The sequence below is a fragment of the Hyperoodon ampullatus genome, assembly GCF_949752795.1.
Source record: "Hyperoodon ampullatus genome assembly, chromosome: 5".
Classification (NCBI taxonomy): Eukaryota; Metazoa; Chordata; class Mammalia; order Artiodactyla; family Ziphiidae; genus Hyperoodon; species Hyperoodon ampullatus.
Window position 1 is genome coordinate 43,420,412 of NC_136918.1, and position 27,690 is coordinate 43,448,101.

At 40.2% G+C, this 27,690-nt stretch overlaps 1 protein-coding gene across 1 annotated transcript in view; it reads right to left on the reverse strand.

Annotated features, from left to right (window-relative positions):
- RTP4 (receptor transporter protein 4) overlaps positions 1-27,471 on the reverse strand; it is a gene marked incomplete at both ends in the record, with an annotated part of 91,629 nt that extends 64,158 nt beyond the window's left edge. Inside the window, 2 exons of the mRNA XM_079705215.1 lie at positions 24,083-25,157; positions 27,290-27,471. Of these exons, the coding sequence (XP_079561341.1) occupies positions 24,083-25,157; positions 27,290-27,471 (1,257 nt within the window). The remainder of the gene's footprint in view (positions 1-24,082; positions 25,158-27,289) is intronic.
- Between the last annotated feature and the right edge of the window lie 219 nt (positions 27,472-27,690).

Below are 27,690 nucleotides of genomic sequence, written 5' to 3' on the forward strand. Positions count from 1 at the left end.
AAAATCTCAGTTGTTCTCCAGCCTCTAATCTTTATTCTCTCTCATCTGCCCTCCACAGAGCCACCGAGCCAGCTTCCTAGAATGTGGGGCAGACCTTCCTCCCAAACCTTCCATGGCCCTTCAGTCCAAATTTCTTTCTCCTGGTAGGAGACCTAGAGGGTAGCCTAGCTGGCAAAGGTTTCAGAGAGCTGGAGCCAGAGCCGTCACACATAGCCACACTCAATTCCAGGGGTATCTTCTCATACAGAGAACATGTGATGTTTAAAACAAAGAAGTGTGCACAGCCCAGAGTCTATATGTAAAACCTCTGTCTATAAAGCAGGGCCGATGTTCCATTAGCTGTTCTGAGAAGCCCTCGGTAAGCTCCAAGTTGCACAGAAGTATGGGAAGGCTGTCAAGGCCTTATCCCATATCCATTCTCTCTTGGTGACCTAGGCACTGAAGCCAGTGCTGGCATCAGTAAGAACTTGGAAGTTCCTTGTCTACATGTTTATGGACATCCTCTCTGTGGTCCCCGGGTCTGAGTTGTAGGGTATGCAGTGGACCATGGGCTGTTTGTGGGCCTGGTGTGGACAGAAGTGGTGGCAGATGGATAGGATGATGTGAAGGATGGTAAATGAAAGTGTCAAACCACAAGGCTGACAAATTCTGATGGGAAGGGCCCTAAGCAACAGTCCTCCAGGTTCCTCAGGGATAGATGGTGCCCAGAAGTCAAAGAGATTCCAGCGCTGGAAATCACCTCCTGATTCTTGGCACCTGTAGGCACATGCCTTCTCTCAGCCTATCAAACTTATTCATCCAAATGTCCCCATGGCTGAGGAGAATGAATATAGACACCCCACACATGAGTGGGAATAAGTGTGGAGTCGAGGGCAGGAGTTGAAGGAGGCCTAGAAATTTAAAGTAACATGATGCAAACATAAAATTTCTTTGAAATCTCATGCTTTATATTTAAAAAATCTATTACTTTTATATTCTGTAGTACACCATAGTGTTTGTTTTTTACACATATTTAGGTGTCTATACATGTCTCTAGGTGTGTGTATGTATGTGTGTGTGATATAAGTTTAGGCCTAGGAATGTCAGCTTGGATGTCAAGACACCTCTGTCCCTGGTTAGAGTATTTAATGTGGGTCATGGCAGTTGATCAGGGTGAGGACACACCAAAGTGGCGGTCTGCAGCTATGGACTTCTTCAGCCAATATATATTCCACTGAGCAGACTTCTTTACAAGCTACTCCCCACTCTGGCTTCTAGATGAAGGCATCTGCCTGTGGCCCATTCAGCTTCCAGAACTCTACTGAAACTGCATTCTCAAAGGTTACCATAAGCCCCGTACCCCCAAATGTTAGTCTTCATTTTACTTAACTTAGCTGAATTTAACACTGCTAACCATTTCTCAGCTCCTTACCTTGGCTTGGATGGATGACAAAATACCATCCTGTTTTTCCTCCTGCCTCTCTGGTTCTTACTTTTCACTTTCTCCTACTTACCCATTCTCTTCTAGTTGACCTTTAAAATTAACATGCCTGAGGTAAAATTCTAGGCATCTCTTCTTTCCCCTCTATATTTTTTCCCTAATTGTATCCACATACCTGGATTTTATTAACATCTGTTCACTGATGACTACACTTTTTCCCTATATTTCTAGAAAGAACCCCTCGATTGATACAGTTTCTTGCTTCACATATTTGTTTTGAAGATTCATAGGCAGTGGCTTGCTGGAGCTGGCTCCTTCTGGGTCACAAAAGATTGTTAAATTTCCAAGATTTTTTAAGCTGGTTATTAAACAGTTGGTAGCTTGAAATCAGATGTGATAGAAGTATCTACACCATGAAGATCAGAAAATGCTACAAGTCAGGGCTCTCCATCTATTCCCTCTCCCCCTGAAAAATGACTTATAGAACACCACTACCACAGGCACCTTTAACTCAACATTTCAGTACTGTTCTATTAACACTCCTTCCCTCAAACCTGGTTCTGTTCCAGCATTTCTTTCCACAATACTGAGGGGAACCACCATCCATAAAGTTGCTCTGATTGAAACATGAGAGACAACCTTGATAACATTCTCCCTAATGTCTTCATCTCTACCTATTTCTCTGACATTATTTTCAATTCAATTCTATTGAGATATAATTTTTGTGTGATAAAATGTAGCCATTTTAACCATATAGTTTGATGAGTTTTTGACAGTAGTATATACATTTGAAACTTTACCGCTATTAAGAAATAGACTATTTCCACCACCAAGTAAGTTCCTTCATCCACCTTCACAACTGGCCTCAGGTAACCATTGACATGCTTTTTACAATTATTGATTAGTTTTACATATTCAAAAGTTTTATAAAAAATAGAATATACAAATATACTCTTTTGTGTCTGGCTCCTTTTACTCAGTATAATTTTTTTGGATTAATCCATGTTGTTGCATCTATCTGTAATTTATTGCTTTTTATTTCTGAGTAATATTCCACCATGTGTGTGTATCACAATTTGTTTATTCTCTTCTCTTGCTAATGTATATCTAGATTGTTACCAGTTTTTATTTGGTATAAATAAATATCCTTTAAAGATCTGTATACATTTTTATGGCACATGTTTAAGCATTTTTATGAGTAAATGATTTTTATTGCTCTTGGAATTGAAGATACCATAAGGCTCTGTTAAGCAGGCAGGATCCGAACAATGCCGCTGGTGTTTTCTTTTAATGTCTTTGTTTGGTGGAAGAGCGATGTATTATTGCCTTCCCTATTTTCTGAAATATATTGTATAGAACTGTTCTTTTTTCTTCCTTAGATGTTTGAAAGAATTCACCAGAGAAGTCACCTGGGTTGAGATTCTTCTTTGTGGAATATCATTTATAAGAAATCCAATGGTTTTTAATAGATATGGGACTATTTAGAATTTCTATCTTCTCTTAAGTCATTTTTGGTCATTTGTTGTTGTTGTTTTTTTCCAAAGGATTCTTCCATTTCATATCAGATGTTGAATTTATTGGCAGTAGGTTGTTCTTAATAGTCCTTATTATCCTTTTAGTGACTGTAGACTCTGTAATAATGTCCCTTGTTTCATTCTTGATGGTAATTTGTGTCTTTTCCCTTGTTTCTTTGATGAGTTTAGATAGAAGTTATTAGTTTTATTGAAATGTTGGTCACAACAAGCTATTCAAGACGATAACACACCAAAGTGGCACCTCTGCAGTCAGTATATATTCCGTTGAGCAGACCTCCTTTATAAGCTATTCCCACCTCTGGGCTTCTACCTGTAGCCCATGGTGTGACATTTAAAGAATCTTCTTTTTGGTTTAATTTATTTTCTCCATTATTTGTATACTCTTTATTTGATTGATTTTTGCTTTTATTTCTATTTTTTCATTCTTTCACTTACTTTAGGTTTAATTGTCTCAACTTTTTATAGCTTTTTAGTATGCAAGTTTAAATTATTGATTTGATTTTTTTCTAATATAATCATTTGAAGTTATACATCTTCCCTTAGCATTGCTTCAACTGCATCTCACAAGTTTTGATATGTTGTGTTTCTGTTTTCATTCAGTTCATTAAATATTTTTAAATTTCCCTTGGGATTTCTTTTATTACCCAAGACTTACTTAAAACTAAGCTGTTTATTTTTCAGATCTCTTTCTATTTTTATTTCCAATTTAATTCTGTACAATTAGAGAACATACTCTTTCAATCTTTAAAAACTTACTGATTTTAACCAACTGAAGGACTCACCTTGTTTGTTTTCCTACTCCCAGTGATTATGATCTTGTGATGTCTGCTGTTCAATGTCTGAAAGTGGGTTTTTTTCACATATTTTTCTTACTTTTCTACATGTTTACAGTGGTAGTGCAAGTCCAGCATCTGTTACTTTATCATGACCTAAAGCCTCCCTGATTCACTGAATCAGGCTCATAATGATTAACTTCCCTTAGTGTTTTCTATTGTACTTCAGGTTTCAACATTTCCTCCTAGAAGTCTCCCCTTACTGCTCTCCTTCACTGAAAACTTGGTTAGAACACTCTTTTGTGTGTGTGTGTTTTTTTCCCAGAGTGCACAATACTTACTCCTTATGTAGTACATATCCCACTCTACTGTATTTGCCTGTTACTTTTTTACTTACTTCCCTTAAAGTACATATATTTTATAAATTAGGTTGAACCATATGAAAGTTCTGCTATTTGACAATTTTTTGATCTACAAAACTAGCAGTTTCCCCTAGTTCAAAGTAATATGTATTTAAAATGTTATTTATACATCCATAGAGAGGTTGTGGGGATCCAAAATAGCTTTGGTCTCTTATGAAATGTCATTAATGGGAGAGTCCTCAGGTATAATAATCCTTTCCCAAAACTTTTGAAAGTGGCCCTACCACATTTTCTAAATTCTTGTTATAAGGCTGCTGTGAGGATCAAATGAGATAATGTACATAGAATAATTAGAGAAGAGTCTGGTATGAGAGAAGTGCTCTATGAAGTTTGGTTGCCGTTGTTGCTGTTTAGGTTGTCGTGTTGGTTCAGCTTTGTCTTTGCTAGACGCCAGGCAGTTCCCTCAGACCATTGCTCACTCTGTAATATCCCTGCCTTACAGCGGCCCTTTAGGACTCCTTCCCAGCCTTTCCTCCAGCTCCTTGCTTTTAGTTAACCTTCAGGAAAGGCAGTCTTGATCTCTTCCTCTCTCCCCAAAGTTTCTCAGGTCCCTAGAATCAGCTTTTTGACCTTGACCAGCTTCTCTCAGTCCTGAGGTGGAGAGAGGGGACTCATCTCAGGCACATTCAGTATCTCTTTTAGAGTTTTATCTTGTTTGTTTATCTCTTCAGCAAGTTTGGCTTTCTTGGCCAGAGTTTCTTGACTGCACTCTGGACTGGGGTGTCCTAGTAATAAGATGTTACCAGTGTCAGGAACCACTATCCCAGGGACCTGGTGTTTCTATATCTTCCTCTGTCAGAAGCTCCCAGGAGACTGAAGGTAGAAGTGACATCACTCCTCTCCTTCAACCCTCAGTTTAACCAAAGTGAAGAAGGTCCTTGTCTAGAAGTCTTAAGATTTGGCTCTTGCCATCCACTTGCTGGGTGACTTGGCCAAGTCCTATTCCCTCTTTGGATCCCAATTCTCCCATCTGAACAAGGCCCTTTTAGTTCACAGGTTCTGTGACCTACTTGAGTTCTTCTGAAATGAATTTCAGGGATTCCTCTACAGAAGAAATTGGAGGAATCCTTTATTTCTGAACTACTTTTTTCTTGGACAGTACAAGTTGGTAGTTTATTAGCTGAAGTTTTTGCCATAAGTGGCGGCTTAATTTATTCTCTAGGAAAGAACCTTGTGCCCTTAGCATTAAGGAAAGAAATGGATCTCAGTACCAGAGGGACTCATCTTTGCATCCTCCCTCAAACGTCCAAGTGAATGTGTCAACTCCCACCTTGAAGGTATCATTTCTCAAATACTAATGCGGGGGATAGTGATTCTTGGCCACCTACCCACATCAGAATGTTGTCACTACGCATTACTTAAAAGGCACTCTAGCATAGCACTTCTCCTGGGATAACTAAAGTGGGAAATGGCAGTAATCACAGGTGTGTGTACCTCTGTGGACTGCATTAGCCATGGTCCCTTGGAGGCAGTGGGGGCTGCTTAGCTGATAGAGAAATTGTAGGCGTGTGGGCTCAGGTTCTGTGAGGAGCAATTATAGCCCAGAATACAGAGCAATTGTGGGAAGAAGTTGACAGCTGTAATTGAAGAGCATTATATGATGTCAGTGGAGTGAAAAGGAGAGAAAAAAGTGAAATCCACAACAGCAGGATAGCAATGAAGGCCTTGTGTTTGATCATTTTGGTGTCCTGTATCTCCACCTAAAAAGAAGGACTCCATAGAAAGCAGATTAGGATTGAATCCTGATCTTGCCCTTTACTAATGGTACCATCTTGGGCAAATCACCTACTCTCTTAGGCTTAGTTCCTTCCTCTGTGGAAACTAAGGTGGTAATGTTTTACAAAATTGTCCCAAGGAGTAAATGAATTGCATAAGGAAAAGAAGGTGGAGATAACACTCCAAGACAGCAAAAATATTTTCTGAGTTCTCATTGTGTAACAGGCACTGTACTAGCCATAGAGGAGATAGAAATGAGACAATTCCTGATCTTCAGGAGAATAGAGGCTACGGGATGACACAGACATACACACAACTATTCGAGGTCAGAAGGCAAACCATTGATTTACCCTAAGAGAATCCAACTCATTTCAAAAGATTTCTTTCAAGCAGTTTAAAGATCTGTCTGATCCCCTTTCATTATTGAAAAAGACCATTTCCATAATTAAGTAAAAGTGGATTTATGTGCATATTTCATTATTATCAAAATTATCATAAGTACATTGATTCTTTAATAACAACTATCATAACCACAAACCACTGTATTTGCAATGCCTTCCCAAATTCTAAGGATCTGGAAAAATCACTTTTTAAAATTCAGTAGTTAAACTGAATTGTCAAGTAAAGCCAGTATTCTAAATTGTATCATACATAAGCACTAGTCATCTAAAATGAAATTTGGCCCCAAGAAAATCTAAGACCTGATTTAAGCATCTAAGGAACATGTCATTGGGGCCTTACCTGGCTGGACCTGGGCCATTTACAGAACTTGAGACTTAGGACACAAGGTAAGCTCTTCCAAATAAGTGTGGCCCTTGAATTCCCAGCCAGAGATAAATTCTTTCCAAGACCATGATGCAGCCCATGCTGGTGTCAGCTCACTCTTTGACCTCCTGGTTCTCCCAAGAATTGTCATGAAGATCAGCTTCTTCATGCCCTACTTTCCTCATCCTTACCTTTTCATTGTGCTATTCTCTTCTGCCTTAAGTTGCACCTGTTGCCACAGCCATTCCAAGCCAAACCCTACTAGTTTAGTAGGCTCATGTCTTTGTGAAAGTATTGGAGTATGAGGCTAAGATAGATATCAAAGTTTGCCCCAGATGTAAAGAAAAAAGATACTACCCATAGGGCCTCAGAAAAGAAGGCTGCTTGGAGGAGATGGAATTTGAGCAGAGCTTTGAAGAAACATTTTGATTTCAGAAGATGTAAATGGCAAGGACTGGACAAGGTTCTCAAGTAATTTCCCTGGACCCACAGCTATAGGTGCAGTGAGGCCCTCTTCCTTAGTGCTTTGCAAATGGGAGAAATTCTACTCCTGTTTTACTCTCCAAGGAATTCTATGCTTTCCACCACCTAGGGAAAGGGCTTTGGCTCTTTCTTTGCTTTTAGAGGAAAGCAGAATGCAGAATAGGTATCCACCATTGGGATGAGGGGGACCAGTGTCTGACCTACTGCTTCAAAGCCCATATCTTTCCCTACTCACTCCAAATCGTTTCAGTGTCTAAAATCGTTTCAGTGTCTCTCTAGAGAGAGATTTCTTTGCATTTAAAAGCCTTTCTGGGGCTTCCCTGGTGGCTCAGTGGTTAAGAATCCACCTGCCAATGCAGGAGACACGGGTTCGAGCCCTGCTCCGGGGAGATCCCACATGCTGTGGGGCAACTAAGTCCTTGCACCACAACTACTGAGCACACGCTCTAGACCCTGTGAGCCACAACTACTGAAGCCCCACGGGCTTAGAGCCTGAGCTCCACAACAAGAGAAACCACTGCAATGAGAAGCCTGCGCACCGCAACAAACACCCAAAGCAGACAAAAAATTTAAAAAAAAAAAAAGCCTTTCTGTATTCTATAGAACACACTGATGTTCAAAAATATTTAGGGAATAAATATTAATACATGGCTGAATACCTTATAGAAGAGTGTACCTTAAACCTTGACAGGTACTGCTTCATTGATATTAATTTCACAAATAACTGAAAATAAGCTCATGTGGAAATTTAAAAAACTAAGGGTAATAAATTTTTCTGAGTAGGTTACAGTTTCAAAGAAATTTCCACATCCCTTATTTTATTTGATTGACATAACAACCCTGTATATATTAGCTTTTGCTACCTAAGAAACCACCCAGAATCTTAGTGGCTTAAAGACACAATCATTTATTTTCACAGACCAGGGCTCAGTTGGGTGGCTCTGCTCATCTAAGCTGGGCTTGCTCATTGGTCTAGGGGTTGACTATGGGTCAGGGGATGTCAAATGACTCAGCTGGGACAGGTAGGCTCTGCTCCAGCTTGTGGAACCCATGAGCTAGCTTGGGCATGATTTCCTCAGGGTGATGGTGGAAGCTCATGAAAGCAAGTAGAAACACACAAGGCCTCTTGAGAGCTAAGCTCAGAACTGTCATACTGTCACTTTTCTTTTTCATTTTTTTGACCAAAGTAAGTTATATGGCTGAACTCAGAGTCATGGGATGGGGGAATATCCTCTTCCCCTTTTGAGAGAAAAACTACAAATCACATGGCAAAGGGCATAGATTTAGGAATGGATAAAAAATTAGGGACCCTAGTACAATCTTTTCCAAACCCTACAAAATAAAAGAGCAAGAATTACTATCTTTATGCTCATTCTGTGTGCAGAGAACATGTCTCAGAAGTGAAGTGATTTTTCCATGGGATAGAACTAGGTCTTTTGATACCAAATGTTTTTTGTACTACAGACATAGTTGCCTAGAGTTAGATGGAGGGGACTCTAGAAGACTAGCCCTTGAAAGACTGAATATGCAAATGGTCAGTGGGCTGACCACATATAAAAATAGAACTCTGACCCACAACCTTGTCAACAACCAGCCTGGGAAGCCAAACCACACCCTCTGCAGCAATTGGACGCAAAACCGTCAGGACCTGGTCAATAACTTCCAGCTTCCCTAATTTTCCCCCATTGTCATTTTGGGTCCTGTGAGTCTTAAGCAATCAAACACTGACTAAATGTAACCATTAATGCAATCCAAAGGTGGAACCAGTCCATATGGATTGGCTCATCAACTGGTGAATATATTTTTTAAAATGTGATATATCATACAATGGCATACTCTGTGGCAATTGAAAGTAACAAACTACTGATGCATGCTAAGTAAAAGAAGCCAGACACAGCATGCCACATATCACATGCTTCCATTTATATGACATTGTTAGAAAAGGCAAACTTGTAGAGACAGAAGCAGATCAGTGGTTGCTGGGGGCTAGCTGTTGGAATGGGGACTGACCACAATCTGGCATGAGAGACCTTTTTAGGAAGTGTTCATCTGGAACATTTAGAACATTTGGAAATGTTCTAAAATGGGTTGTGGTGATGGTTGCACAACTGTGTAAATTTACTGGAAATCACTTAACTGTGCACTTATAATGGGTGAATTTTATGGTATGTGTTTTATACCTCAATAAAGCTGTTTAAAAAGAAAACATAATGCCTTGGAAGAGAATAAAAACATATCATGGATGAAAAAGAAATGTTGTCAGGCAAATTGCCAGGGAACAAATGTTTGGCACAGCATTAGTTGCTCTGCTTTGTGGAAGCTGGGTACTAAAAAATTCCCTCTTGCATATAACTCCACTAGGGCTGGGAGTATGATTTTCTCAGGAGCCTCCTGCTTGATCCATCGTCTCTTAGCTTTGGCAGCTTTCCGCACACAGAATGTCAACGCTAGTAGGCATGTCAGGTACCTGGCCTTTGGAGTCTGCTAGACTCAGGTTTGAACTCTGGCTCTGCCATTTATCAGAGGTGTAACATGGGTATGTAATTTGGTTTCTTCAAACTTTGGTTCTCTACACATAGATTGGGACTAATAATTCTCATCTCACTGGGCAGTGATGAGGAGTATATGCTACTATTCCAATTATCTATTGCTACATAAAAAACTACCCCAAACTTGATGGATAAAAAACAACCATTTTATTACATCTGATTCTGTGGGTCAGAAATTCTGGAAGGGCTTGATTGGGTGGTCTGTGTCTTAATCTACATGGTATCAGCAGAGCAACTGGGGCTGAAGGATCTACTGCCAAGATGGCTCTTTCACTCACATGTCTGGTACCTCCATGATCCTTATTTTCTCTCTCCACATGGCATGTCATCTGTGAGGGCCTCTCTGTGAGATTTGAGCTTCTCACAACATAGTGGTCTCAGGTAGCTGCACTTCTTACATGGTGGCTGGCTTCCATAGGCAGGAAGCAGAAGCTGCCAGGCAACTTGGGGCCCTACCTGCAATGGCACAGCATCAATTCCATTCTATGTTATTGGTCAAAGCAGCCACTTGACCCACCCACTCAGATACAAGTAGACCCCGCCCCTTGGTGGGGGTGGGATAAGAAGATCACATTTTTTACCAGAGCATGTGGGTTGGGCAGTACCCTTATATTTGTGGGTATATTTGGAAAATACAGTGTACCACAGAGCCAATGACTACATAGTACAGAAGTCGGCAAACTTTTACTCTAACGGCCAGATAGTAATTATTTTAGACTTTACAAGCCATGTGGTGTCTGTCATGATTACTCAACCCTGCTGTGCAACCATGCTGCACAAAGATAAACATAGACAGCACCTAAATGTATAGTTGTAGCTGTTTTCCAATAAAACTTTATTTATAAACCAGAGGGCAGGCAGAGTGGTCCATGGGCCATCATTTGTGACCTCTGTTGTAATGCATGATATGCAGTAAGTGCTCAGTTATAGTAGAGACTATTACTGTGATTGTTATTAAGAGGCTTTGGAAATCACCCAATTCGCTCCTCACCTCTCCTATTGATAAATATAACCTGACTTAGCCAACATTCTCAGTTTGGTGCCGCCAGCCAACTAGATGATCCCTCTTTTCACTTTACTCCATAACTTGCACCTACACTTCAGTAAGTACCATCCTTCAGCCTCTCCCTATCTCACTGCTAGAGGACCACAGGTTTGGTAGGGAGGACCTGAAGCCCGTAAAATATGGTCAGGCCCTCTTTAAGAAAAAGGATACAAAATTAGGAGCAAAAGTGAATATTTATTTGGATGAAAAAAGAAATCGCAACAAATAACAGATTGTAAAATGCTGACAGATACCACAAAATCCAGAAAAATGACATAGCCTCATGTCTCTAAAATACTTTTCCCTAAAACTTTTTTTTTTTTTTTTTTGGCTGAGTCGGGTCTTCGTTACTACGCGTGGGCTTTCTCTAGTTGCTGCAAGTGGGGATACACTTCGTTGCGGTGGCAGACTTCTCGTTGCAGTTGCGGTGGCTTCTCTTGTTGCAGAGCATGGGTTCTAGGTGCACGGGCTTCAGTAGTTGTGGCTCTTGGGCTCTAGAGCACAGGCTCAGTTGTGGCACACGGGCTTAGTTGCCCTGCCGCATGTGGGATCTTCCTGCACCAGGGCTCGAAGCCATGTCCCCTGCATTGGCAGGTGGATTCTTAACCACTCTGCCACGAAAGAAGTCCCTCTCTTCTTCTTAATGAATTACTTCCTTTGGTAATTTTTGTTGTTGTTACAATTTTCCTTTCAATATGAGAAAATTTCTGGCGATTTCCTTGCTTGTCTTTTTTTTTTTTGGTAATTTCCTTGCTTGTCTTGATCACTGTTATTCTGTGTTCCCTTAATTTTTTAAAAGTCCTTGAATTTTTATTATGAAAACTTTCAAACAATCAAAAAAGTTGAAAAGCTGTTGCAATAAATATCCACCAATTTTTATCTGAATTTTCCTTCAATTCTTCAATAAATAATTTTCAAAGGAAAATAAAGTACCCTTCATGTATGTCCAAATCAGTAGTCAGTAAATTCTCATTTGACTTACTGAAATGTTCCAATGTATTTTTCAAATTGCAATTAATATGGTGTATTTAAATGTTACCAACTCTACATAAAATTGTGCATTTTATCCATGTTCAAGATGTGAAATACATCAGTGTGGTCCATTCAGTCCAGGCTAAATATATCTCCAATTCAACTTCCTCATAGCTGGACCTCCAAAAAGCCTACAGCCTATCTGATGCCATCTGACACTAGTAAATTTGAGATGAACACAGATTTAGAGTGGAAAAAGATTGTGATCTTAACTCAATGTAATTAAATTACCTTAATTTGGAAAATTAACAAGAACAAATGAATACACTGCTAACTTCTATCCCCATGCCCAGTTTTTGTTTTGTTTTGATTTGTTTTTTAAGAGAGAGCAGGAAAGACAAACAATGTAATACAGCAAAAATTGTGGGCTGGGGATCAGCAGTCTCTTCTACTAACTGGACTATGAGACTCTGTACATCTCTTCTCCTCTCTGAGCCTGGCTCTGTCTCCAACTCAGTAAGGATTTACCTTAGCCCAGTTATGAGTGTAAAAATATAAGGACTGAAGAGGAATACAAATACCCAGGCCAAAATTATGAGAAATATTTGATTGAAGTGGTTCCCTTGGGTTTTCATTCTTTGGGATGGTTTTTCTCCAAACTTCATCTTTCTTCAAAGCAAAGGACCAGAAGATCTTTACACAGTCTCCATTTTCTGGATCATAAATATACTCAAAACATACCCTTTAGCTAGAAATATACTATCCCAGAAGTTAAAAAAAAATTCACATAATTTCCTACACAATGTCTCAAGAGAATCTTTTGCAGAAAGACAATTGATTTCCACCAACACACTCATTAATTTTTATGACACCCTCCCTAAGTTTTGCAAACAAATGAAGTTATTAATATTTGAAGACAGTAGGCAGTATTTTCTGGGCCATTTCATTAAAAAGGCTCCACTATCAACCAAAGACAAGGAAGGGGGGTCTAGACCCAAAATCTAGCATTAGAGCTAGGCTGATAAAAAGCCAGGGCTCTGCCACTGTGAAGGGTAATTGAGGTTTGGAAACATTGGAGGCATCAAACTGGTTTTCAAAATTCATGTTTCTCAATCCCATGTGAACAGAAAGGAATACACACAGGAGTAGGCAAAAGAGATGGAATTCCAGGCCTGAATCTGAAGTATGACCTGGGTGGGGTGAGATTGGTTTCTACATTTCTAAAATAGAAACAACAATCTCTCCTTCCAGAAAACAATTGTAAGAAAGACCAAGCTATAAAAAAAAATTTTTTTTAACTATAGAGCTGTATCGAAATATGAGTAATTATTGCTTTTAAAATGGCCATTTCTTTAGACACCTTTTTTAGTTACTATCAAATTGCCCAGCTTTTTAGTGAAAAGGAAACCTAAGTAATAAACAAGCAGTTGTCTTTAAGAAAATGATGGGCCGAGTTGCTCAGCTTTCCCCATACACTCAATGGTGATTGTTTAAAGATCACTTTAATAGTAGAACCCTAGGCTGGTTCCTTCTACCTTCTGCCTCAGTTTCCCCTGCTGAAAAAGGAAAATGTGCCTCTCTGAACTTTAATCTTCATTTCAGCTCAGGTATTCCACAATTCCAAGTTAAACAAGGTCAAAGTGATTTCTTCACCTCTCTCACCATTTCTGGGAACTTCTCTGAGAGCCAGGGCTATGGTCTTTCTCAGCACAGCCTGAGAATGGAAGAGGGGGTCCCCCCCTGAACTCAGCTGTGGGGCAGCCCTGTATGACCAAGCACCCAGGGAAGGATAACACTCAGAAGCCATGCTGACAAAGGATTTCATTATGAACACTGAGATGCCCTCACTAATAAACTTCAGCACACTATTCTGCAAACACATTCACTTTCTTGTGATTTCTGGGAATAACTCTGGGCTCAGCTCTGTGGAAGAAGAAACAAAGAAACATACTAGTTCATTTGGCCTTAAGGGACAAGACTCTCACCCAGGATACTTCGAGGTTCTGCATGACAGACATTCTGTGGAGAAGAGAGATCCCAAGGAAGTCTCAGCTGGGGGCAGTAAACAAGGCCCAATGCAAATGGAAAGACTCCCCGTGGGAGGTAAGCTTTGAGCTAGAGCTTGAAAGCTGGGTGGTATTTGGACTCAGACAAGAAAGAGATCCAGGAGTCACAATAAGGCAATAACCAACAGATCAGTTGTCCAGCACACAACCCCAGAAACAATGCCCCAGATTCTCAGGAATCTCTTTAAGTTTTGCCCCAGACTCTTGATTCATGGCATCCTCCTTTGTGTTGGTACCTTTGTTCCTCTCCCATTGCTTCATAACACATTCTGCTACCTTAGCCAGCTCTTTCAGATAACGTTTCCATTGGATTGTCTGCCTAACTCATGATTCAGTCTTCATCCCTGGATTTTGTGTGGCTTAAACAAATGGGAAATTTATTGGCTCCTCTAAGAAAGTCCAGCAGTAAGGCAAACCTTAGAGTGCATATAAGCCTGTGGCCCTGGCTCTCCCTTCCTCTGAGTTTTCATCCTCAACCTACTAGTGAGGCAGCTGTGGACATTCCAGACTTCAAACATGGGCATGGTTTGTCCAGAGAATATACGAGGGTCACTTTTTGGAAATTTTATTTAAAAAGTGAGGAAGGATTTCCCAGAAGCCCTCTGCAAACTTCTCCTTGCATCATATTGACCAACTTTGTGTCGACGTTCTTTTATGAATCAATCACTGTCCAGGGTATGTGATTTCCCTTGGATAAATCAGGCCTTGGGGTTGGGGGTGAAGCAGGTGAGCTTTGCAAGAGAAAGGTAAATACCTGAAAAAAACTGGTGCTCTTTAAGATAGAAAGGAGCTCCGAGGACCTGTACAAAATCAAAGACTTTTAAAGACAGAAGGGAGCAGGACATGGAAGTTAAACTAGCAAAGAATGAATTGGCTGTGGTGAGGTCACCTTCCTTTAGGAGCCAGCAGGGGTCTATCAGGCAGATTTCTTCACTGGTACTGACCAAGTGATTCCAGATTGACTAGTTTAAGATTCCATTCCTGGGAAAGGCTGAAACTGTAATTAAGTTAGGTATTAGGTCTTGGTTTGTTGATCTGGGGCCTAGCACAAGTGACTCCATTCTGGGCTTGTGGTCCTTTTTTTTTTTTTAACACTAACCATAAGAAATTCATTCTTAAAATTTTTTTCTTTTTATCTAGAGGATAAAAAGAATACAAAAGCAAGCCTCAAAATCAGGGCCTTGGGGTAGATGATTCATCCCCATCATGTTATCTTTTGAATGGTTAATAGCTACCCCTTATCTACCTGAATTCCATTTCAGACAAACAAAGTAATTTTGAAAAAGGCAATCTTAAAGAGACACTGGCAAGTCTGATGAACTCTGGTAATGAAATTATTCCAATCTCTGCCACCCACAAAGATCTGGCAGGAACAAAAGGATGGATGTTTGTGTAGATGACTTGTCATTGTTGGTGAGCAGCTCAGTGTTACTTGTCTCAGGCTCCCAAATCTTTTGGCAAATAATAACTCACTTATCCTCGGAGCCCTCCCAAAAGGAAGGACATTAGCATTCACTCTAATGAAGAGCCAAGAAATTAGAGTTATCCTAAAGCCAAAAAATCAATGCCACCTTTGCAAATCCACCTGAGGCTTCCTAGGTTCTATATGCAAGTTCTCAGTCCTATCTTGGGAAAAAAACTATTACAGAATCCTTGAATTTAAGAACTGGGGCGACTTTAATGGATACCTGTGCCAAGTGAGTACATTTAGTCTTAAATCCCTTTAGGTAACATCTCCACCAAGATGTCACTGAGCCTCACTGGAACGCATCTAATGAAGTTTCCAATAGAGGATATGCAGAAAAGGATCCTAGAGACAGTCAAGTATAAGGACTGAGTGTGTGGGTGGGTGGGGGAGGGTGATTAAGGATTCCTGTAGGACACTGGAGGGAAAGAGAGTACTGAGATCATACTTTGTGTTTGGGAAATATGGGGACAAGGAACTAGTCTGGGCGTCCTCACAGGTCAGTGTTTCTTACGCAACACCTTAAGTGAGTGGATAGGTGGGGCAGACCAGAGTAGGGAATATACTACTTCTTCCATTCACAGTTTCGCTCTTGTACATCTGGGTCTTTCTGGATTGTGTGGCAAGGACAACAAAATTGGGTTGAGTATAAAGAGACTTCAAATGTCATCCTACATCTGCTAGCAAACACCAGTGTTATTTTGGACAGGTTTTTAAAAATTTCCTGAAACTTGGAAATAGGCAAAAGAAATCATTGGGTGTTCTTTCAATGCAGACTTTCAATTTATTGGATGACTTTACTTCACTATAAGACAAAAGTTCATTAGGAAAATTTTGTTCAGTGAAGATGCAAATTATTTCTTCCCAGTGGAACTAATAGCCTGAAAGTTTACAGTTTATGATCTGGTTAAACATAAGCCAGTTTTTGGATAGCTTGTAACTCAGCAAGCCATTAAATTGCTTATACATACCTAGCTTCTCAAATGTTCTCTGTGCCGGTTTTAAATCTTGCTTTCCTCATTAATTAATGAGCTCAATAAAATCTTTGAAACCTGTTCATTTAACACCTATATGAGAGACATGATTTTACCTTTTCAAAAATTATACTCTAACAGGCAATCTTATGCCTCTAAAGATTTGGTTTTCTTCTCTGTTAAAAAAAATACATTAGGACTAGAGGGTTTCTAAGAGCCCACTCTAAGGTATCTGAGCCACTAAGCCATCTGAGACCCTCTTTCCCAGCTTCCCAGGGTCTCTGGAGAAAGAACCACACTAACTCTCTAGAGCTGAGAATCAGTGCCTGCCAGCACTGCTCCCAGACATTCAGCCCCCAGAGAGGTGGTCAGATCACACCAGAATGCTGCTTGCCTGCAGCAATTCTAAGATTATTTGGAAGTTTCCAGGACCCAAACTGTGTTGTTTCACCCAATTTACTCTGTTCCCCTGCCTTTGTCTCCTCCAACCATTCCCTACTTCCCACTATAAACCTCAGAAATTCCTAGTTCCACACTGCAGGCTTTTAGTTTAATCCCAAGGGTAAGGCTTCACCCCTGAGTATTCATCTCTTTGACGTCCCTAAGTGGAAATTGATGACATTTGGCCTCTGCTGAGGGACCAGGAGTCAAACAGCTACTCCCTTCCCTCCCACTGCTGCAAAGAGGTGGGTCAGGATTCCTCTCTAAACCCACTTCTGGCTCTGACATCTGATGAATCTGTCCTTCCAAACCTCCAGAGTCTTCCCTCCCTGTGACTTCTTGGCCTGAGGATGTTCAGACATAATGCACAAGCTGAAAGTGCCTTGAATTAACCAGGGGTGAAGACGTAAAGGATAGATGGTAGCACAGAACAAGAAAAGCAGGTCAAGAAAGGTCAGTGGATGCATTTAGCATTCCTTGAAATCCATAGCTTTTGGCTCTGGACTCTCATTAATGAAAAACTTTTCCATTTTAGGGGATGACTGATTTTGTTAACAGGAGTTTTTTGCTGAGTCCTCTCATGTCAGATCTCTGTTTGGCTGAGAATTATCTCTGTGCTTACAGTGTTCATAAAATAAATATATATATATATATTTTGTTTCTGATCCCAGTTTGGCTGCCTGGCCTGACTGATAATACTTCCTCATGGCTTGGTTAGGTGCTGCTGAATTTCTCTCCATTTCTTTCTTCCCTCCAGTAACATCCCAATCCATTATTTCATAATTCAAGTTAATTACCAAGCATGGAGGTAGAATAATGCTTCCTGGGCTGTATAGGAGTGGAAAGATTTCCCTTTCTTTCCTTCTAGGTTCTTTGGCTGGTCTAATAATTAAATTGATATAAGACAGATTAACAAGAGAATGTCAAATAAAAGTATAACATGTATACCTTCATGTATACGTGGGAGAGACCCAGGGAAACCGAGTAACTCCCCAAGGTGGTCAGAATCATCATGTTAGATATTCAGCTAAAGACAAAAGAAGATGTTGAGGGTGAGGAGTCAGTCATGGAAGGTGACCAGGAAAACATAGTAAATAAGAGTAAGGTTGTTATACAGATTTAAGTCCTTACCTTCTCCATTGCAAAGAGTTTCTAGAGATTTAGAATCATCCTTCTCTTCCTGATACAGAGAGGGAGACACTCTCACGCATGGAGATTTCCCTTATAAATGTCTCTTACAAAAGGGTAACTTCTACTCAGTTCTCAGAGCTTCTCCTCTGTCTGCTGTTTCTTAAAAATAGCCAGCTTAAAATAATCCTTATGCTGAAGAGGCATGTTTTAGGATAACAAATTCTGCTCCTCTTCAGTCCTGCCTTTGAAACTTCAAACAAGAAGTTTCACAACCCAGAAGCTAAGTTGATAGATTGCTTCATATCTCATTAAACCAATCTCCATCTTGAGAATAGGTCAGTTCAGTTAAATGGTCGTGTCTCATTTCAGGAGGTTGTCTTGTATTTGAGCTCCCCAAATTAGGCCTATATTGTGTGAGAAATCAGGTATTTAATAAGGCATTTCTATGGAAACAAAAGAAAAACAAAGCTTAATGATTGCAGCAGACTGAAAACCCAGTCTGAGTTCTGAGGGCAGTCAGTCAAGAAGATTTCTAGAGAATTCTCTAGATTTTGGGGTCAAAGCATCTTCTGTAGTTTGAATGTCTCTAATGAGGTCATCATGTGTTCAAGTAAACTTTCTGAGTGGTGCACACAGCAGCAGACACAAAGATGGCCTACACATAAGCTGTTGTGGTGATTTCTCTGAAGTTCGTATCAAGTCGTTCACATTCAGTTTGAAGGGTTTCAGGGAATAGTGCAGCGTTTGTTCTTAGTGATTCCAAGTCAAGAGGGTAAGAGAAAATTGGAAACATTAGTTTGGGGTGTTATAGCCAGATATTGGAGGAAACTAGAAGAATTCAGGATTCAGTTCAGTTTACAGGTAAATAAAAAAACCTCAAAGACAATTAACAGCACTAGAATCTAATATCCACAAAGCTGTGTTATAGAAACATACTTTATCTCTCTAAAATGACCCTCATTTCTATAAAAGAGAGCCAAATTAAGTCTAATATTTTTGCAAAATACATCTAGTTCCAAAAAATTGACCTGATTATTTACATAAGTGCAGCAAGAATAGTGATTGATCACAGAGGCTCTTTTAAATCTGTTTGCTGGAACTTTTCTTAAGAAATATCAGTTTGAACTTTTAAAAGCCTCTTAAGGCCAGGAAGCCAAACCAAGGACTTACCATCAGAAATTTCCTGCAATACATATAGATTTGGGTGAGTTCGTCTCTTCTCAAGGTCCCCAAAGTATCTTGAGGCTCTTGTACCTACCAGGAAGTGACCTTCCTTAGTCACCTGATTAGGTTGCTGGGAACCTTGTAAGCAAGGGCAGGCCGGTATTTCCAAGGGGTTTTATTGGCTTCATAAAGTCAACCTTAGTTCCTTTAAGTTTTCTGGTTATATCTGAGTCTATGCACGTTCTCAAACCTGACATCCTAGTCAAAGCCTTGATAGTATAACCAGTGTTTCCAACTGTGTCCTGTTATAAGAACAGATTCTTATTGAACTTATGCAAATAAATATATTACCATGAAAATAAGAATACTCACTGAGAGTTTATGAATTATAGAAGGATCAAGAAGGGAGAAAAAGATAAATAAGTCATCTTTGTTGATAGTGTAAGAGAAAAGAGGGAGGGTTTCCCTCAAATCTGGAAAAACTAAAACAGTTTTAAAAATCAGCAATGTTTCAAATAAAAATCATAAAATTATAATCATCCTCATCAGTTCATTCAGTCCCATGTTATTCTTGTTCTGCTTGAATCCAGTTTTTCCATGAGTTCTGGAAATTCCTACCCAGTTCAGTTTTATGATCTTAAAGTTATCAGAAACCTGTACTCTAGAGTACTTGTTTGAGCTTGCTCCATGAATCTCTCTGAAAATGAAACATATTTTCAAAAGCATAAAAGTAAAAGAGTAACTCTCTGTAAATGACAAAGACTTTAAAATGGCCATGGTTAAAGATCTCATGACAGTTCATTATAATGCAGTTGGCAAAGAAATTTGCTTATTTCTGTAACACACAACACTTCAAGATAATAATTAGAATTAAAAGTGATAACATACCAGGACATATCAGATTTTATACAATTTCTAGAACACATATAAATAACATGTAGCCACACAAATATAATCTAAGAAGGTTTAGCATCATTTATTTGGCAATGCTTCTCACATAATCCAACATATCAAACAAACCTAATTAGTTCATCATCTCTCCTCTATAAAGAGAGAGAACAAATATGGTAGCACGTATATGTGGAATCTAAAAAATTAATACAAATGAATCTGTATACAAAACAGAAACAGAGTAACAGAGATAGAAAACAAACTTATGGTTACCAAAGGGGAGAGGGGGTGATGGAGGGATAAGTTAGGTATTTGGGATTAGCAGATACAAACTATTATATATAAAATAGATGAACAACAAGGTCCCACTGTATAGCACAGGGAACTATAGTCAACATCCTGTAATAAACCATAATGGAAAAAATATGAAAAAGTATATATATATATAATTAAATCACTCTTCTGTTCACCAGAAACTAACAAAACATTGTAAAACAATTATACTTCAATTTTTTTTTTTTTAAAAAGGAGAGAGAACAAATCTTTTGAGATGTTCCAGGGACCCTCTGGGAAATCCCCAAATTAGTTCGAGGTCAAAAAGACTTTATTTAGAATTTAATTTTGGGAGGTTTGTGAAAAATATCAAAAGGTTTGGATACTTGACTAAATAGGATCCCAGATTATTAATAAACAATACTTAATAATCTGTGTGACAAAGTGACAGTAAAGTGTTTCAAAGGCAAATATAGAATGTTCCATAGTTGTTAATAAAACTTCACTCTTAATATTAAGAAGATTCAGTTTTCTTAAGTTATCAAAGACCTGATTAAGATGACATGAAGCACAGGAAATTATTTTGATAAAGCACAGAACTTCTGTTTTTTAGGAAGGTTATTTAATAGGTAAAGAAAAACCTTTCACAGTCTCTTATCAGGAGCAGACCAACAGTCCAGTAAAACTTTGTCTTTTCAGTATATGAAAAAAAAATCAAGTTTTAGTTTTATGTAAGTACAATATTAATATTAAGGCTTATTTAAAAAACACTTTTAATAATAATTCAATTTTAGCCAGCTTGATTAGACAAGGTAAAATTTCCCATGCTCATGCTTTATCTCCCTCTCTATAGTTACAGATATAGATATGTCCATAATTTGTCCTCTATTTTTCTGTTTTCCTCTTTTCAATTCTGAAATAATCAGTATTACTTTAGGACAAATTTACTTTCTTTTCCATTAACAAAAATGCATCTCCATATCTCATACCTTTTCTTAGCCAAAAACACATCTTACTTTCCTTGCATACAGAATTTTTCCCCTTATTATTTCTAGTAGTTTACATATACAGTTGACACTTGAACAACATGGGTTTGAACAGCATGGGTCCACTTATACACAGATTTTTTTTCAATAAATATGTACTACAGTACTATATGATCTGAGTTGGTCATTTCATTGGAGGAACCCCCTTCCCCGATTTCAGTATATGTATTTTTTTCTCTCTCTTGAGCTGATCAGTTTTCCCAATGAGGAACTGTCCATTCTTTGTGTATTTGAGGGAAGGGTTAGTAGGATATAATGCTGGCTCCTAGATTTGGTAGTGGGCTAAGGGAGTGCCTCTAGTCAGTATGTAGACTTTCACCATCTTTCTGATTGCTGGTTGGTACCCCCTCCCTTAACTATGCCCAAGTTCCTAAGCCCAGAGTCCCTCTGGGTCAATGTCTTCAGAGAATAAACATCCATTCCTCACCCTGGAATGAGTTAAGAGTGGGTACAAGGCTGCATCGAAGTGGGGAAAAGGAACTTTTTCTAAAGGCTTTCAACCAATCCTTCCACTTCAGGCTTCCTAACACCCACATTCAGAGCTACTCGTTGCCTACAGTTTTTGAACTTTTATGAAATTGCGCCACATCAATTGCCTTGCACCTTGGTTTTCCTTTGCCTAACTTGTATTCCAGATCTCTCTGCTAAGTCAGTAACCCATCACTAATCTATCCGTTTTGTAGCTTCCACCCATGCTCTTTGCCTTGTGAATTGATGCCTTTTTCCCCCCTTTTACTGTCATGCAGTGGGATTTCAAGAGTGATCAGAAGGAAATGTATGTGTTCAATCCTCTATGTTTAATTAGAAGTCATTAACCTATTTTACAGATGGAGAAACTGAGGTTCAGGGAGGGATAATGACCTGCACCAGTCATATCTCATAACCAAGCCAGAAATAAAGTCTCTAGTCCTCATGTGTATGTTCTTTATGAAAGAAGCAAAAAGGTATGAAAACAGGAGGAATGCAGACATTTAGTAAAGTGGTTTGAGGATGGGGGCATGTATAAATGGAGAGTGCTGATGGGAGGCAATGAAAAGAGATGGCCAGAAAAAAAAGGAAGTGTTTTCATCCTTGGGTTTTCTGCCATCTTGCATTTCATTGTCTTCAAATTCCTTCAAGATATTTATTGTCTGCAAGAACCCCTCTCTGTGTTTACCACTCTCCTATTTCAAGCCAGAATCCTAACTGGTTCTATCCTATACTCCATTCTTTTCCAGAAAGATATAATATTTTTAAACTGTTATTCTACTCAAATTGCCCATATTCTCAAATGCTTGCAATGACTCCCCACTGTCTATGAGGTAAAATCCAAATCCCCTCATTATTTCAATAATCCAAGTCCCTGAACTGGTTGGGGAGAGGGGTTGATAGGAAAACTTAGTGGCAAGAGATGGGAGCAACTTGACAAAAGAAGGGACAATAAGCATTGGTGAAAAGGAGAAGTTAAAAATGACTCTAAGGTGATAAGCTTGAGTGACTAGGGCAAATTTGAACAAGAAAGTCAGAGATGTTGATGAGCTTGATTTTGAATGTGGGAAGGTAGAGATGGTAGTACGAGAACCATGTAGAAATGCCTAGCAGACAGATGGAAAGAGAGAGTGAAAGATGTAGCTATGCATCACAAGATCTCAGGATTGGCATGTTCTTACATGATTCCCAATCCAATGCTAGAAGGAGTGAGAGAATATGATAGCTCCAAGGGTCACCAAACTACTTAAGCCCACCCAAATACCTCCATTTTAAACAGATTCCCTTTGATTTGATAAAGCTTTAGAAAATCTCTTTAGGATGGGGATATTTGGGTGGGTTTATGTAGGAGAGAAAAAAGAAAAAGAGGGGATGTGTATGTCAATATTTCTAATCTATACTCTTTTTTGTTGTTGTTGTTAAAGCTAAAGCATACCCAAAACATAACTGCCTGATCCCTTCAGTGATACTGATAACTGTATTAATTTCCTTTTGCTGCTGTAACAAATTACCATGGATTTAGTGCCTTAAAACAACACAAATTTACTTTCTCATGGTTTTGGAGGTTAGAAGTCAAATAGCCTCACTTGGCTAAAGTCACGTGTCAGCAGAGCTGGTTCCTTCTGGAGGCTCTAGGGGAGAATATATTTCTTTGCCATTATGAGCTTCTAAAGGCTGCTTGCATTCCTTGGCTCATGACCCCTTCCTCCACCTTCAGAGCACATCACTTCAACCTCTGGTTCTATAGTTAACTTTCCTTTTTCTGACAGTGACCCTCTTGCCTCCCTCCTATAAAAACCCATGTGATTACATTTGGCCATTTGGATAACACAGGATAATCTCCTCATCTCAAGATCCTTAAATTAGTTACATCTGAAAAGTCCCTTTAGCCATGTAAAGTAACATATTAGGACATGGGCATTTTGGGGGAACCATTATTCAGCCTACTACAATAACTTTCTGATGAAACTCAGGACCCTCAGTTCTTGTCAAGATATGGTCTATATATATTGATATCAATGAATGAGTGAATGCATGAGTAAAAATCTTTTAATGATTTAACAAATATTTATTATTGAGTCCATTATCTGCTAGGTCATTTTTTTTTTTTGCGGTATGCGGGCCTCTCACCACTGTGGCCTCTCCTGTTGCGGAGCACAGGCTCCGGACGCGCAGGCTCAGCGGCCATGGCTCATGAGCCCAGCTGCTCCGCGGCATGTGGGATCTTCCTGGACCGGGGCACGAACCCGTGTCCCCTGCATCGGCAGGCGGTCTCAACCACTGCGCCACCAGGGAAGCCCTAGGTCATGTTTTAAACTATCTGCAAAGGAGGTCCAGGAACCAGTTCTTATTCTATAAATTTGCATTGGTCCCAAAGCAAATTCTTTCATATTAAAATGGCAGCCAGTTCATTGATTACCATGGAATTAAGACAAGAGAAGACAAGTCTTGTTTCATCGTTCTACTTATAGGCATTTAGATACCAAAAAAAAGGTAAACAGAGCAACAACATAGACATAGCCCCAACTGAACTGCTGCTCTTGGTTAAGGGAATTTTTTGGTGGCCTACATGTAGTCATGGGGCCTGTTCCCCGTGTGGGCTGTGAGTTTGACCCCAGTGGTGAGGGGCCTGCCCTCCTTGTAGCCTGAGTGTCTGACCTTGATGTGGCCCTTGGGATTGTCCCCCGTGTGGGCTGTGGATCTGTCACCTTTGTGGCCTGACGACCTGCCCCTTGGGTGGCTTGTGCGTCCTGTGTCAACTGCTGGCCTGACATCTTTATAGCCTGAGAATATGTCAACCGGGGGGTCTGTGGTCCTGTCCCCAGTGTGGATTGTGAATGTGCCAACCCTTTAGGTAATGGACCTATTGCTTGTCTGGGCTTTGGGTCTGTCCACCCTGGGGGGAGTGATCCTGCTACTCGGATGGGCTGTGCGCCTGTTCCCTGTGCAGCCTGCCGGTCTGCCCCTGGTGTGAGCAGTCGGCCTGTCTCCCATTTGAGCTGAGGGCCTGCCCCAGGCACTTGGATCCCAGCAGTGGCATGGCTGGGCCCTGGGCCTCTATGGGTGCAGGAATACCCACTTCCCTGAGTCTCCTGTGCCTCAGCTGACTGGTTCCTAGCTTGGTTTTGGCCACACACGTCACCAAGGTGAGGAGAGGAGCTCCCAGTCTTCATGTAGGAGAGAGAGGATCTGGCCGGCTCTGTCATGCAGTTATATAAGTTCTGTATACAGAAACCCAGAGCACATGCCTCACAATTGACCACATCATGGTGCCCATCCAAAGGCACCTCCTGGATCACTGGCTTCTCCAAAACCTTCCTGATGCCATTTCTGTAGAATCTCTCCAGAATACGCTGCACCAGGTTGTTCAGAATCCTCTTGGTGCTATCCAGGGAGAACTCAGGCTTCTCAAATTGAGACTGGGAACACTTCCGGCACCTCTGACCAAAGAGCCGCACAAGTACCTTTCCCTGGGACTTCTGTTGCTCCAGGTACATGTGAAATAGGATCTGCACTTGGGCGGAAGCCCAGCTTCGACGGCATGAGGAACACCGGAACCTACAGAGAGAAGATCATCGTGCCCTCAGCTGATTGTTGACCAAGGCCAGGGAAATGGGCCTGGCTTCAGTCTCTAAGAACCCCTTCAACTTGAAAAAGTGTATGTGATATTGCCAATTTGACAAGAATGAGAGGGACTGCATTTCTAATAAAGCTTTCTCCTGTGGCCCATTGAACTCCCACCTATATGTGGTACCAAGTCTGCCTCTTTGCCAGTAAAACACCTCTGGATGTCTCAGAGGGAAAAACATTTCTGCCATTTGCCAGTGAAATTTGGTCTTCACAAGGTCATAGAAAACTCTTATAAAGTACCTATTTTGAGGCAATGTTTTATAATGTTATCCCATTTTATCTTTAAAGCACTCTTCTGAGGTAGGCATTATTGAGCCCAATATGCAGATAAGGAAACTGAATCATAAAACAATACACAACTTGCTTAAGGACACACAAAGTTAAGTGGTAGAGCCATGTTTCCAATCCCAACATTATCTACCTACTATACCACATCAAATCTATTGAGCAATGTGGTTAGTTTTGTACCTGACTTAGGACCTGGAACCATAATACATGGGCTGGAGACTCAAGTCCATAGTTTACAACAGGGGGAGTTTGGGAAAAACACTACTCTAAGCCTCAACTTTTACATCCATAAAATATTCAAGGGAAAAATATTCAAGGGTTATATTGTCAACATTAAATGAGATAATATATGTGAAAGCATTTTGTAAACTACAAAGTGCTTTTCAAAAGCTGGTTGATATTTTTCTAAAACTATGCTGATCCGTTGCTTTTCCCAACTCAGAATGATTATCAGGTCAATTCATCTGAACAAGAAAAACACCTGTCCATTTGTGGCAGTGCCAAACTGATAGAAGACATCATGAGTCCCTCAAAGAGCTCTGGCTGGTGCAAAGAGAGACTCTTACATAGTTCACCAGGTTCCAAGCAGAACAGAATGACTGCTATGTGGGCTGTGGCCAATGGCTTGAAAACTGTGTAGAGCCCCGGGAAGCTTCATGTAAACAATGGATTCTGCAGCTAAAATTAATTATATATAAATATATATGTTCTGTAGTATGTAATATATGAACATATGTTATTTATAAATGTATTAGAAACATATATATATATATATATATATATAGAGAGAGAGAGAGAGAGAGAGAGAGAGAACCATTCACTATCTTATGGGAATGGAGAAGGAAGAAAGAACACTTACTCTCCCTAGGAAGACCAGGGTACTTGAGTTAGTCCTTGAGGGACAAGTAGGGAGAGAGGGAGGGAGGAAGAAAGGGCCTGCTGAACAGGCAGAACATCATAGACAAGGGTATAGAAGTCTGAAAATTTATGGCATGGCTAATAACCCATAAGGAATGGAACAGAGGACACCTGAGGCAGGATGGGGGCAGGCAGGGAAGCAGGATAACAGGTGAGGTGGAAAGTGAAGCAAAAGTCCCTGCATGCCATATAAAAAGAGAAGACTTGATTGTCCAAGTCTTGTCCAAGTCAGCATTTCTCACCCTTCTGCATGGGCAAGGAAGCTGGTTCCTGCAACTTAGAGGCTCATTGGAAGTTAAAGAGGGAGACAGACAATAAGGGAGGGGCAGTATTTAGGGACGCCAAGAACCAGGTTTTAATTTCTTGCAGCATCAATCCCTCCGATTATCTTCAGGCCTTCAGTAAAGTAATGTTCAAAGCCATTGCTTGGCCTTAATCAATTCTTGGGGCTATAAAGGAAGGCCCCAGTCCTAGGCTGGTACTGACCAGGACAGGGCTCTTAGGGCTCCTGCAGCCGGGGGAAGCCAGACAGGACTGATGGGGGAGAGCAGGTCTCTATATAGAAGCAGTCTAGAATAAATTGTGGTGAGCAAATAGGAGGGCAGATTTATGGTATTCCCTGGGGATTTCCAGAAATACTTAGGGAGGAAGCCTAGTAAAAGAAAAAATTTCCTACCATTAAGCAAAATAGAGGCTTAGAGCCTTATCATTTCCATCTTAAAGAACACTGTGATTACAAAAGCATGAAGAGCCTGTTGACACATATTCTTTTAACAAGCTCTCAGAAGAATCATCAGTGCTTAGCTGAACCTCTTGGCTCAGAAAGGCCCATGGCTGGACAGACTCTCACATACCTGCCAAATGCTCTCTGCTTGTATTGCTTCCACCCTAGGGCTGCGCAGTCTGGCCGAAGGTTCTCATCCATCTTCAGGGTCCATCTTGCCTGGGGTTTCTCCTGCCAGATCAGTCCTTGAAATGTCTGCTCCCATGTCCCAACATCCAAAACCATTCTCTTGCTCTGAAGCCTGGCGTCCATACTGACAATAACTTTCAGTTTCCAGCAGGAAGAAAAAACAGTTTCAGTTTCCCCGTCAGGACACACGTCAACTGCTTTTTTTTTTTTTTTCAACATCTTTATTGGAGTATAATTGCTTTACAATGGTGTGTTAGTTTCTGCTTTATAACAAAGTGAATCAGTTATACATTTACATATACCCCCATATCTCTTCCCTCTTGCGTCTCCCTCCCTCCCACC